The 10873-nt window shown below is 45.9% G+C and overlaps 3 protein-coding genes across 7 annotated transcripts; 2 read left to right on the top strand and 1 right to left on the bottom strand.

The window, feature by feature from the left end:
* The first annotated feature begins 355 nt into the window (after positions 1-355).
* LOC9270455 (uncharacterized) lies at positions 356-4191 on the top strand. Of its 5 annotated transcripts, XR_003239894.2 has the most exons (8): positions 356-568; positions 665-866; positions 1053-1895; positions 2484-2599; positions 2679-2714; positions 3550-3573; positions 3638-3717; positions 3844-4191. XR_003239894.2 is itself a non-coding variant. In XM_026021906.2 (7 exons), the coding sequence occupies exons 3-6, from the start codon at positions 1311-1313 to the stop codon at positions 3551-3553; spliced, it is 741 nt and encodes a 246-aa protein (XP_025877691.1). In that variant the 5' UTR covers positions 356-568; positions 665-866; positions 1053-1310; the 3' UTR covers positions 3554-3573; positions 3638-4191. The 5 variants fall into 5 exon arrangements, 3 of the variants coding, with proteins under 3 accessions (XP_025877691.1, XP_066162274.1, XP_066162273.1); XM_026021906.2 differs by having other exon boundaries at positions 3638-4191; XR_010738229.1 differs by having other exon boundaries at positions 2679-3717.
* Positions 4192-5364: 1173 nt separating this feature from the next.
* LOC4352431 (uncharacterized) lies at positions 5365-7925 on the bottom strand. The gene is made up of 2 exons (XM_015763482.3): positions 6477-7925; positions 5365-5882 (listed from the first exon to the last, which is right to left on the bottom strand). The coding sequence occupies exons 1-2, from the start codon at positions 7402-7404 to the stop codon at positions 5866-5868; spliced, it is 945 nt and encodes a 314-aa protein (XP_015618968.1). The 5' UTR covers positions 7405-7925; the 3' UTR covers positions 5365-5865.
* A 31-nt stretch (positions 7926-7956) lies between these two features.
* LOC4352430 (uncharacterized) lies at positions 7957-10632 on the top strand. The gene is made up of 2 exons (XM_015763793.3): positions 7957-9354; positions 9679-10632. Exons 1-2 carry the CDS (start codon positions 9237-9239, stop codon positions 10278-10280), a joined length of 720 nt encoding a protein of 239 aa, XP_015619279.1. The 5' UTR covers positions 7957-9236; the 3' UTR covers positions 10281-10632.
* Positions 10633-10873: the final 241 nt, after the last annotated feature.

The following is a 10873-nucleotide window of genomic DNA, read 5'->3' as shown; positions in this document are numbered from 1 at the left end:
CTTTAATTAAAATCCGATAGATATAATAAAAAGCAAAAAGCAATTAAGAAACACCATAATGGACACTAAATTACCATATCCTCAAGAAAAAGATCAAATCCAATACAAATTTTAAAATTTACATGCGAAGATTCACAAATTACAGTGTAACCTACAAAAGTTACAGCGTAAATTTCATAAATTACACTGTAACTTACAAGAAAATGCACTGTAAATTTAAGTGAGAACATCGAGTGAGAGATAAGAAAAAATCTTTCAGGTAAGATATAGCAAAATCGAAAAAACAAATTACTCGGAGAGATCGAGGAGGGTTGGGGAGGTAGCATGTTGGGGCGGTGGATACGGGGAGCGGATCGGATCGGATCAGACCGGCCATAAACTTTCGCTTGCTGTCGAAGACTCCACCAAAACCCTCCTCCTCCGCAAAACCCTCGTCACGCGCTCCGCCGTCGCCGCCATCGCCGCCACGCCACCGCCGCCATCGCCGCCACCGCGGCCGCTAATGTTGCTTGTCGGACCCGTTCCTGCCGGCTGATCTGGTCGGCGTCGCCACCAAACTCAAGTCGCGGTAAGCTTGTCCACCCCCCCCCCCCCCCCCCCCCCCGGCCGCGAAAGATCTAAGCCACCGCTAAACCCCACCCGCCGCACTTTCTCCTCCGTGCAGCGGCCGAGCCCGCCGCCGTCGGAGGGAGCGGGGACGCGAGCTGCTGCGCCGCAGGAAAGGCAGGGCGGAAGTGGGGTGCGCGCGCGCTGCCGTCGGAGAGATCGGCGGTGAGCTGCTGGGAGAGACAGGCGGGGAAGTGGGTGCGCGCGCCGCCGTACACCCTGCCTGTGCTGGTTGGTGCCCGTTGGGAGAAGGCGAACAGGTTTCGTGTGCGCACTCCTGTGTATTCGTCCCTTTCGCCTTCTTTTCTACTATTGAGGATTTCCTTTTCCAGATGTTCCAAATTTAGCTGTTAGATTTCAATTTCGTTGGATTGCTATGTCATATGCCTTGTCAAGATTGTTGCATTTACATTACATAATGTAAATTTTGTTGCCATGTATACCAGTCCATCTTTCAGGTATGTCTGTCTACAAGGTAGAGGAGATCAGTTATGGTGGGCACATAAAACAAATTATATGCCATGATAAGAATGGCTCCTCCTCTCTCTTGGCGATTGTTAACTATATCATCCTCACTCGGACCACGAAGATCAAGCCAGATATCAACGGTTTTGTTTCTGAGGAATACCTGTCCAGGCTTGTTAGAATTGTATTGGACCTTGAACTCAGTAGGAAATGCAAAGGAAATTCTCATTTGATTGCTAATGCTGCATAAGAAGGGCCTGTGCTGGAATGGGAAATGGAAGGCAGAGCATATGAAAGTGAGGAATGATATCAAAGATTTTGTTATCACAGAAGTGCCAAATGATACAACCTCCAAGGAAGGGATGCAAGCTGACTTCAGAAACTTCTTTGAGATTATTTTCCCATATTACGAGCATGAAGAGATCGATTCAGCTTCTGGTGAAAAGAAGAAAGTTCTCCCCTGTTACTTTCTACAATTTCAGCATAATTGTATGGAAGTCCCTGAAGTTCATGAGCGTGAGAAGCTGGAGAAGTTTCAAAGGTTTTTGGGCTGTCATCCAGCTTTCATGTCTCCAGCAGCTCTTTCTACTTTGATATGCCATCTGTACAGAGATTGTGATTCACTGCGCAAACCGCAAGACACTGTGTATGAGCCATTACAAGTCTCGGAAACTCTTCTGATAGAATGGAGAGGTGTGAGACACTTTGGCATACCATTTTCAAATGTCTATTGGCATTTCTTTGTGGATGTTTATGAGTTAGGCTACTGGTTTCTGCTGAAATATCTGAGAAACTTTATTGAGCATGCCCATAGGTACACAAAGGTAAATACATGTTTCTGTTTTCTCTCTTTCTTTTTTTACTTCATCCAAGTCACCAACCTTTCCACCTATGCTTGTTTTCCGGTGGGGAGGGGGGGTGTTAATCGAAGACGCAACTATACCTCCTTATAAATAAATGTGCAGCAGCCCAATTTTAATTGCTCCTTGATGAAAAGCATCTGGCTCAGTAGGATGCAAAATCTGGGAGTCAGCGATAGGCTGGATAGCAGATGATGTGCCAGGGTGACACAAATGAACTATCATCCCTGCATTCATAGTCTAGAGAAGAATGTGGCTTGTGTGCTGGAGATGAGGGGTCTAGTGGTGACTTTGAAGGAGAGTTGTAGTTCTCTTAAAGAGTCGCAGAGTTAGGGATGACCATTTATCCCTATATTATGCTTTTCAATTCACCTTTTCTTGAGCTTTTTTCTTGACCAAATTTCTTTGTCTTTGTAATCGTCCTATTACTTTACTGACCTAATGATCCAGCCTCGCTTTAACCTTGTCTCTTCCTGAAAACACTTTGTTCATTCTGGAAATTTTCAATACCCTCATCAAATAGTCTGCTAACTTTTTTTTTGTTCTCTGAAGGACCAAGGGACTGTCCTGGACATAGTTACTACTGCTTTGATGATTGGGGAATACCTTTCAAAATTTGTGCCACAATTGATTTTGTTTATAGTGAGAAATTGTGATATCGATGGCCCGTAAGATTTATTTGCCACTTTTTTTTTTCAAAAAGCATGTCGTTTTGTACTTTTAACAGCTATTCTCTCTTGTTTTTAGGTTTTCTACAACCTGGACAATGTTTGAGGATTCTGAGTAAGTTTTACTGAATGTGTAATGAAGTGGTGGTTTCATTTTTAATTGACAGTTTTCTAAAACAAAATTCATGCTCACATGGGTGTCATAATACAAAGTAGTGACATTTCCCTATATATTTTCATATTAATCTAATTGACCATTCGACATTACAAATTAAATCCAGCGTCTTAATCTGTATGATGTGAAGAACCATAGCTAAAGTTAACCATCTTATTTCTATTTAATTCTGTTATGAACAAGCATCGCACATGGTAGCTACTTCCTCCGTTTTACAATGTAAGACTTTCTAGCATTGCCCACATTCATTTAGATGTTAATGAATCTAGACATATGTATGTGTTTAGATTCATTAACATCTATATATATGTGGGCAATGCTAAAAAGTCTTACATTGTGAAACGGAGGGAGTAGTAGATATTCTCTTTATCTATTTTCAGCAATGGAGGAACCATAACTGAAGTTTATTGGGATACTGGAGGATGATATTGGCTACCTGTCCATCCACTTGCGACATACTCTCTCCGTCCCAAAAAAAACCCAATCCTGGGTTTTGAACCTGGACACACATGCGTCCAGGTCCAAACCCAGGATTGAGTTTTTTTTTTTGGACGGAGGGAGTACCTGTTTACCCGAATGAACATGCTTTTACACATCTAAATATTTTTTAATATTACAATAATTGCTTCGCTTTGAGAGGGTGGGGGGATAGAGGTTGCTACTTGTAATGTTTATCTCAAGTTTCGTGCATGCTAACCAAATCTTCATTTACTGCCGTTTCATTTAGGTTTCGTTTTTTCATGTTATCTGATGGAAACGTTTTGTGTCAATGCAGCTGACCGCCTAAGCAGAGCCTGAGGTTTTGTATCAGATTTTTGTTTTTATTTTTTGGCCGGCAATCTTCTTATGCTTGAGCATTTTAGGCTCGCGTGCATCGTCACTGGATAGAATGGCAGATGTAAACTACTACTCTACAAGATCGAGGTGTCAGCATTAGCCGCTGGTACTAACCTGAGGAAGGGGGGACTAAAACTGAAATGGCACGATGGTTTCTTCATCCGTTTGTTGATCTTCACTGAGTAGAAATGATTTGGTTTTTAATAAATCATCATCTATTTCATATATGCAGGTAATTTTCAGGGCAACGCACTGGCTCCGGTTTTGGGCACAGCTACAAAGGTGTGAGGATGATGGGGAGTTTCTAAAGGTTGCATGCCGCAAGTTGAAGTCGATGGTTATGCAATTATTTGCCAATTATGGATGGAGGTTTACAAATAGATTTAAATAAATGTGTTCTCCTTATTTTGGCTTAGTTTCCTCTGTTTTTTGTTTGGTGTCCTATTTAGCTGAACTACGTTCTTTTCTGGATTGATATAATGTAATAATTGGCTGTAGCTTGTAAAGGCTGGGATGTTAAATTCCATTATCCCACTATGTTTTTTTTAGGAACAAAAGTAATGAACAATTATTGATTGCAGAGGGCATGCAGACCAGTACTTCTTCGGTGACCGATGGGTTCTGACTTCTGACTTTTGTTCCTAGCTTGCGCTCCACTATGTCTCAGCGCTTGCTTGTTCAAATGCATGTATAGCTACTGATAATCCTATCATAGGATACACTGCTCTGTTAGTAGATTTTGTTGCTGCTCGGTTGATTTGGAGATCATTATATCTTATCATATGAAACACTGCTCATTATATCTTATCCGGTGGCAACATGAGGAATTATTCCTATATTCTTATTAGATTCCATGCTTAGCATATGGTTGAGGTTCCAAAGTAAGTGCATTGATCAAAACTGCATAAGAGAAATATATATGCCTCCTTGGAGGATTATAAACATTATCTCCCCAAAGCTGTAAGGCCTTACATTCCTACGGCATCACCAATATGACAGTTGCGAAGCCTTGACAGGTTTCACGCTCACGCCTAACCCACAGGCCTTCAAGAATGTTGTTTGGGTTAAAAAAAAGTTCTTTCTTTTTAGTTAAAGGAAGAAACGGAGCTTGATAGACAGGATTAAAATGTGGCTGAAGCGTAGATGCACGCCCATAAATACATGATAGATTTGAAATGGAAATCCCACCTCAGCAGATTCAGCAACTGCATCAAATCAATGATCGCATTTCAGGACTTGGAAAAGTGTTCGAAGACGAGTATGGCTACGTTTGTTCCCTTCGAACTTTTAACTTTTCAGTCACATCAAATGTTTAAACACATGCATGGAGCATTAAATATGGACAAAAAAAATCAATTACGCAGTTTGCATGTAATAAATTCCGAGACGAATCTTTTGAGCCTAATTACGCCATGATTTGTCAATGTGGTGCTACATGGAGTAATTAGGTTTAATAGATTCGTCTCGCAATTTATAGGCGGAATCTGTAATTTGTTTTGTTATTAGTCTACATTTAATATTTCAAATGTATGTCTATATACGTTAAATTTTTTTTGCCAAAATAACTAAACACGGCCTTCCTTAGTATACGTGTAATACTTCAAATTAGTATTAGTGTCCATATATCTAATATAACACGCCAAAACTTTTCATCCCTGGATCTAAACACAGCCTTAGTACCCCTGTGTCTACGCACGCTGTAGTAAAACCGGCAAGATCAACCGAGCAGAGCAAGAACAATAGCAGAGATGAGTTGATGGCAATTTTCTGGATTTCTCTTCTCACCGAAATCAAAGTGCGTGATAGTCACGAATATAAAATCCCATTACAAGTTTTTATGAGATGATAATGATGATGCTTCATCGTAAGTTAGTAACAGATCGACAAGCTACTGGCTGTTTGTTCCAACTAGAGAAATTTACATAAATACTCCTAACCACCAGCGCAGGGAAACAAACACGTTTCTTGCACCCGAATGCAAAATTGCCAAGACCCCTGTAAACATATACTTCCTCCGTTTTATAATGCAAGTCTTTTTAGTATTGTCCATATTCATATAGATGTTAGTAAATCTATACAAATATGTGTCTAGATTTATTAACATATATATAAATATGAGCAATGCTAGAAAGTCTTGTATTATGAAACGGAGGGAGTATATGTGTAACAACATCATTCAGTCTTAATCTTCGATGCATCGCCTCCAAACAGGCCAGCAGTACCATCTTGATTCAGTGATTAGCAGCAGCATCCTTTAAGTTCTCCCAGTCACTGCATCAAATGAGTAATTTTTCTATTAATATACAACAAGGCAACTAAACTGATTCTAGCATCACTGCATCAAATGAGTAATTTTTTCTATTATAAATATAGCAAGGCAACTAAACTGGTTCAAGCAGAACGAATCTAGTATATGATTTAGGTACATAGGGAGCATATCTCGGTCTCATGCATGGATGTGTGGTTGGATGTGCATATGATATATCTTCCTCATTTACCCACACATTGACTAGAATGTTTGTAAGCAATGCCAATTTATTTCCTTACATAGAAAAATACATGCATATGAGTCTACATATGGCAGGTTAAGAACCAAAGAACAGAAGATAACTGAACTAAGAGCATGTAACCAGAGTGCATGATACCAATGTAATTTTTTTCAATTGGTTGATCATCACCTAATCTCGAAATGTACTCAACCAGCTAGTAGCTACTAAGACAAAAGGAAAGTCTTTGTCCACAGACAGGTCACTGAAAGACTGGTTTTCTCTAAGATATCTCGCTAGTCAGTTTTGCCCGTAGAGAAATGTCACTTGTTGCGAGGAGGGAACGAGGCATGTGCTGCTATAACATGATGGCAATTACCTGGAGAAGTCACCAGACTCATGTACTTGGATATAGTACTGGGGCGATACGTGACACCTGCAGATGGTGCGGTTTCAGTGCCAAACTCAACCACGCCTAGCAGCGTGCTGCTCCTCGTGTCGAGAGCAAGAACCCACGCCTTGGGGTGGAAGCACTTTGGCTTGGCCAGCAGGTAGATGACATCTTCTTCACCATCTAGGCTGGGGGTGGGATGAGACACCCAGAGATTGTGCAAAGCCAGCTCCTCCACCGTAGCCTCATCGCCATCCCCTCGTGACGGTTTACGGTACAGCAACCCAGATCTCAGCAGATCCGAGCGCATGGCGTTGCTAATCCTGACCTCGGAACCGCGAATCGTGAAATCCTCCTGCCAGTCCTCAAAGTAGCCCTTCATCTTGTCATTGCTCCATGTCGTGACAGTCCAGTCGTCGACGGCGAACGCCGGCAGCTGGGTTTCAGCGTCGTTGTAGGGGAGGCGCTCTCCGGTGACATGCACGCCGGCGAGCTTGAGGCAGGCCTTGCCGCGCCTCGTGACAGAGGCAATGCCACGGAGAGAGCGTGGGCAGCCTAAGGCTAGCTTGTCGCCCATCCCGTGGTTGCCGGTGATGGCGTGCATCGGCAGCGGCAGCGGCATGTGCCGGAGCGTTGGCCGGTCTTGGTCCTTGTCGTCATGGAGGAGATCGTAGATTAGGATGCCGGTCCAGAGATCGACCCAGCCCATGGCACCGGCCAGCTCGCCGCCGAGCGTGATGGTGGTGGTGGTGATGTGGTGGTTGAGCCGCCTTGCGTTGATGGGGATCTCCACAGGGGGAGGCCTCCGCGGGTCGTCCATCCACACCGTCTTGGTGGTCCACCTGCCCCCGGCGTCGTCTAGCAACCAGGGCCGCGACCGTGTACTCGCCCCCGCCTCGGGGAAGGATGCCGACATCCCCGTCGTGGAAGTAGTTGGGCTTTGGATTCGGGAGCAGCGTGAGCGACGGACGACGGTCGCCGGCGGCGGCACGGTAGATGAGGTAATCGCACTCCGTGAAGCTGATGAGGCTCGGCGCAGCCCCGGCGGCGACCGGGACACGCAGCAGCAGCAGATCTTGGGCCGTGAAGAGGATCTCGGATTCGCGGGGGTGGCGGACGCCCGGGCAACACACGAACACGTCGGAGGGGTGCGGCGGCTGCGCCGGCCACAAGGACACCTCTATCGTCAGCTTGTCCCTCGCCTCACCGACGGCGGTGGTGGCGTTGGAGCGGCTGCCGATGTGGGCACCGCTGTTCAGAAGGATCCACCCCGGCACCCCCTCCGGTGCCGGTGCCTGTGCCTGTGCCTGTGCCGGTGTGGATCCACGCCGGCGACGACGGCGATGGCTGGAGGCGGCGACCAAAGTGGTGGGCGTGGCCATGACCGAGATCGGTTTCCTTTTCTCCCCTTCTGCTGCCTATCGATATCGATCGATCAAAGAGAGGGTGGAGCTTTGCTACCTATGGCGTCAATTATACTTCAGATGCGATGGCGGCTGCGGGGTAGGGGTGGACAAAAAGCTCGGGCTCGCGAGCTCGGCTCGGGCTTGGCTTGAGCTCGCGAAGCTCGGCTCGGCTCGAAGACTAAACGAGCCAAGCCCGAGCTCCCTCCACAGCTCGTTTCCAAACCGAGCCGAGCCCGAGCTAGCTCGCAAGCTGCTCGGTAGGCTTGTCAAGCCTATGGAAAACTGAGTTCCCTGAGCGAGCCCAAGCCCATTAACAATTGTCTGGCCCATGAAAGAGAGAAACCCTAAGTCCTGACTCCTGAGCTGAGCCGAGTGCGAGCAGATCCGATCCCTCCCCTTCCTCGGTTCCTCCGTTCCTCAACTGGCGCTGGCGGCGACTGGCAAGAGGAGTTGCCGGCCGCCGCATCCATCCCCTCCCCAGCGCCAGACCGCCAGCGGCAGGCCGGCAGCGCCGTTCGAAGCCCTCTCTGTGCCGCCGCCGTCGGCCCGCCACCTCCCTTTCCTGCGCGGCTGCGCCGTGGGCTCGCCGCCTCACTCCCTGCGCCGCCTACCTCCCCTAGTGTGGCTGCGTCGGCTCCGTCCTCCCTCCACGGCGACGCCCCCTGTGCCGTCGGCCCGCCGCGGCGCCGCCTCCCTTCCCTGCACCACCTCCGGCCTCCGTCCACCGTCCCCAGTGCCGCTCGAGCCGAGCTCGACGCCCCCTGCGTCGCCGGCGTCCCTGACTCGACGCCGTCCATCATGACATCACAAGCTGGCTCGAGCTGGCTCGAGCTTTGAAACGAGCCGAGCCGAGCTGCATCTTTTGCTCGTTCAATTAATCAAGCCGAGCCAAGCCGAGCCTGTAGTTGAGCAAGCTTTCACGAGCCGAGCCGAGCTTGGCTCGGCTTGGCTCGTTTCCACCCCTACTGCGGGGAGAGGAAAAGGGGAGGAAGCGTACTCCGTCTCCGACTAGGATTATATATACTAGAGCGGTTACGCGTAGCGCGCTGCGCGGCTGCTAAGAGATGGGTTTTATCTGATACGTACCGGTGCAGTATATGGAAAGCGTATTTTTGGTAGTGGAGGTATGTCAAGCTGTTATTATGGGTTGATCGTGCTATGCCATAAAGGAGTTATGGCCTTTTCCTTTTATGTTTGACCTTGGGCTTTTAAAGATGTACAGTCCCATAATTAGTGGGCTGGTTTTGGGATTTATGATGCACGGCCTTTTTGAGTTAAGCTCGGTTGTCCCAGGGCAACGTGTCATGGTGGGATTGCATCTGCTTTGCTGAGGCTGGTATATATGTGGTATAACTGGCTGCTTCTTTATACTGAGTGGTTGCGGCGGCGCTGCTACTGCTTTGTTAGATCTTGTTGCTATAAGAGGGACTATCCAGTTGGTACGGAGGAACCTGCACAAGGTATGTGTATTAATGTATTTGTATATGCTCCGATTAATCTTGGGGACCTAGATATACTCTTATAAATTTGTGGTGTTAGTTTTGTTCGGTCTCTTGCATCTTGTTTGGTCTGAAGGAGCTGTGTACGAGGGGCTTGTTTTTTTAGATGTGTGATTATTTTTCAGTTGACCCGTGTTGATCTGGATCTTTATAGCAGCATATGGTGATTTGGATGATTTATATATAAATGGATGATTATAGGAAGTTTTAGGAATAGGGGAAGAAAGGGGATGGTTTTATGATGTCGGTATGGTTAGTGATGTTGTTTTTGTTATGGTTTAACAGAGCAGCGTCGGCTCGTGCAGATCAGGTCCAAAACGTTGCTATCTGAGGTTTTGAGAGGCATAGGCGCAAATGAGGCACGATACAGTTGCCGTGCTGTAGCAGATGGCTATGTTGGGTTTGCTGAGGCAACTGTTTATGGTGCAAGAGGAGTTGGAGAGCCTTTTGTTGTTCGTGCACAGGGTATTTCAGCTATAAGACCATGTGATGCGGAAGAAAGCGCTGCACATGCTTTAATTTCTGTTATCAAGAAAGAATGTAGTGTGGAGTTCGATGATACAAACTGGTTTGACATGAATCGCTATCATGTTGAGACAGAGCGACTGAAGAGAGCTCTTGGGAGAGCTAGGAAGAAATGCAATACTCTTGCAAAGAAGGCACGGTTGCTGGAAATCGGCTGGGATAGAGCTTTAGATTCATTGGGTTCTGTCAACCAAATATGTGATGACATATGTTCTTTTGTTCTAGGAGGTCCTGATGCTGATGATCTTAGTCATCGTGAGGTTGGAGTATTCTACGATGTGCACCGTCTTGGTGAATATGCTGAATCTTTTGTGGACGAAGGGTTGGCTAATCTTACCAGTGTTGCTGCTAGATATATCTAAGCCTAAGGAGACCTGCATGGATTGTTTTTGGGAACTAAGCTGAGCGAAAACAACAGATGTTGTGACTGATATTATGTCCAGTATTTTATCAGTAGGGATCCTGCAGTTGATTGTAATAAGCGTCTGTTATATAGCAGCAGTTGTGTATAGCTGGGTGTGTATGCATGGAACAGCATGTAGGCATGATATATGGTGGTTATGTATTTGTCTATAGTATATAGTCAGACATATGTAATCTGTGATGGAATGGTAGTGTAAGTAGTAAAGCCCTATAATTTCTATGTATGGTGGTTAGCTATGTTTGTCGGTATCTGGAAATTCTTGAATACTATAACAGCGTGATCAATTAATATGTGCATGTAAATGGTCTGCTGCTCTCAAATGGCATGGGTGCTTGTTTTGATGAAAAGAATTGCTGAAAAATAGAATAGTGCCTGACCACATGCTTTGGACATAAAAGGGAGAAAAATAGAGTGTGCCTATGGTTTCAGGAATATGCAAGTATGCTTTTTCAAGAATAAGCTAATCGATGCACGGATCGTAAGTATTTGGTAACACATGGTTGACTATAGCCGCTGCATATATAAGAAACA

The sequence above is a fragment of the Oryza sativa genome, chromosome 12 (genome assembly GCF_034140825.1).
Source record: "Oryza sativa Japonica Group chromosome 12, ASM3414082v1".
Taxonomy (NCBI): domain Eukaryota; kingdom Viridiplantae; phylum Streptophyta; class Magnoliopsida; order Poales; family Poaceae; genus Oryza; species Oryza sativa.
The sequence above is the reverse complement of the archived record's forward strand: the minus strand, read 5'-3'. Positions and strand labels throughout refer to the sequence as shown.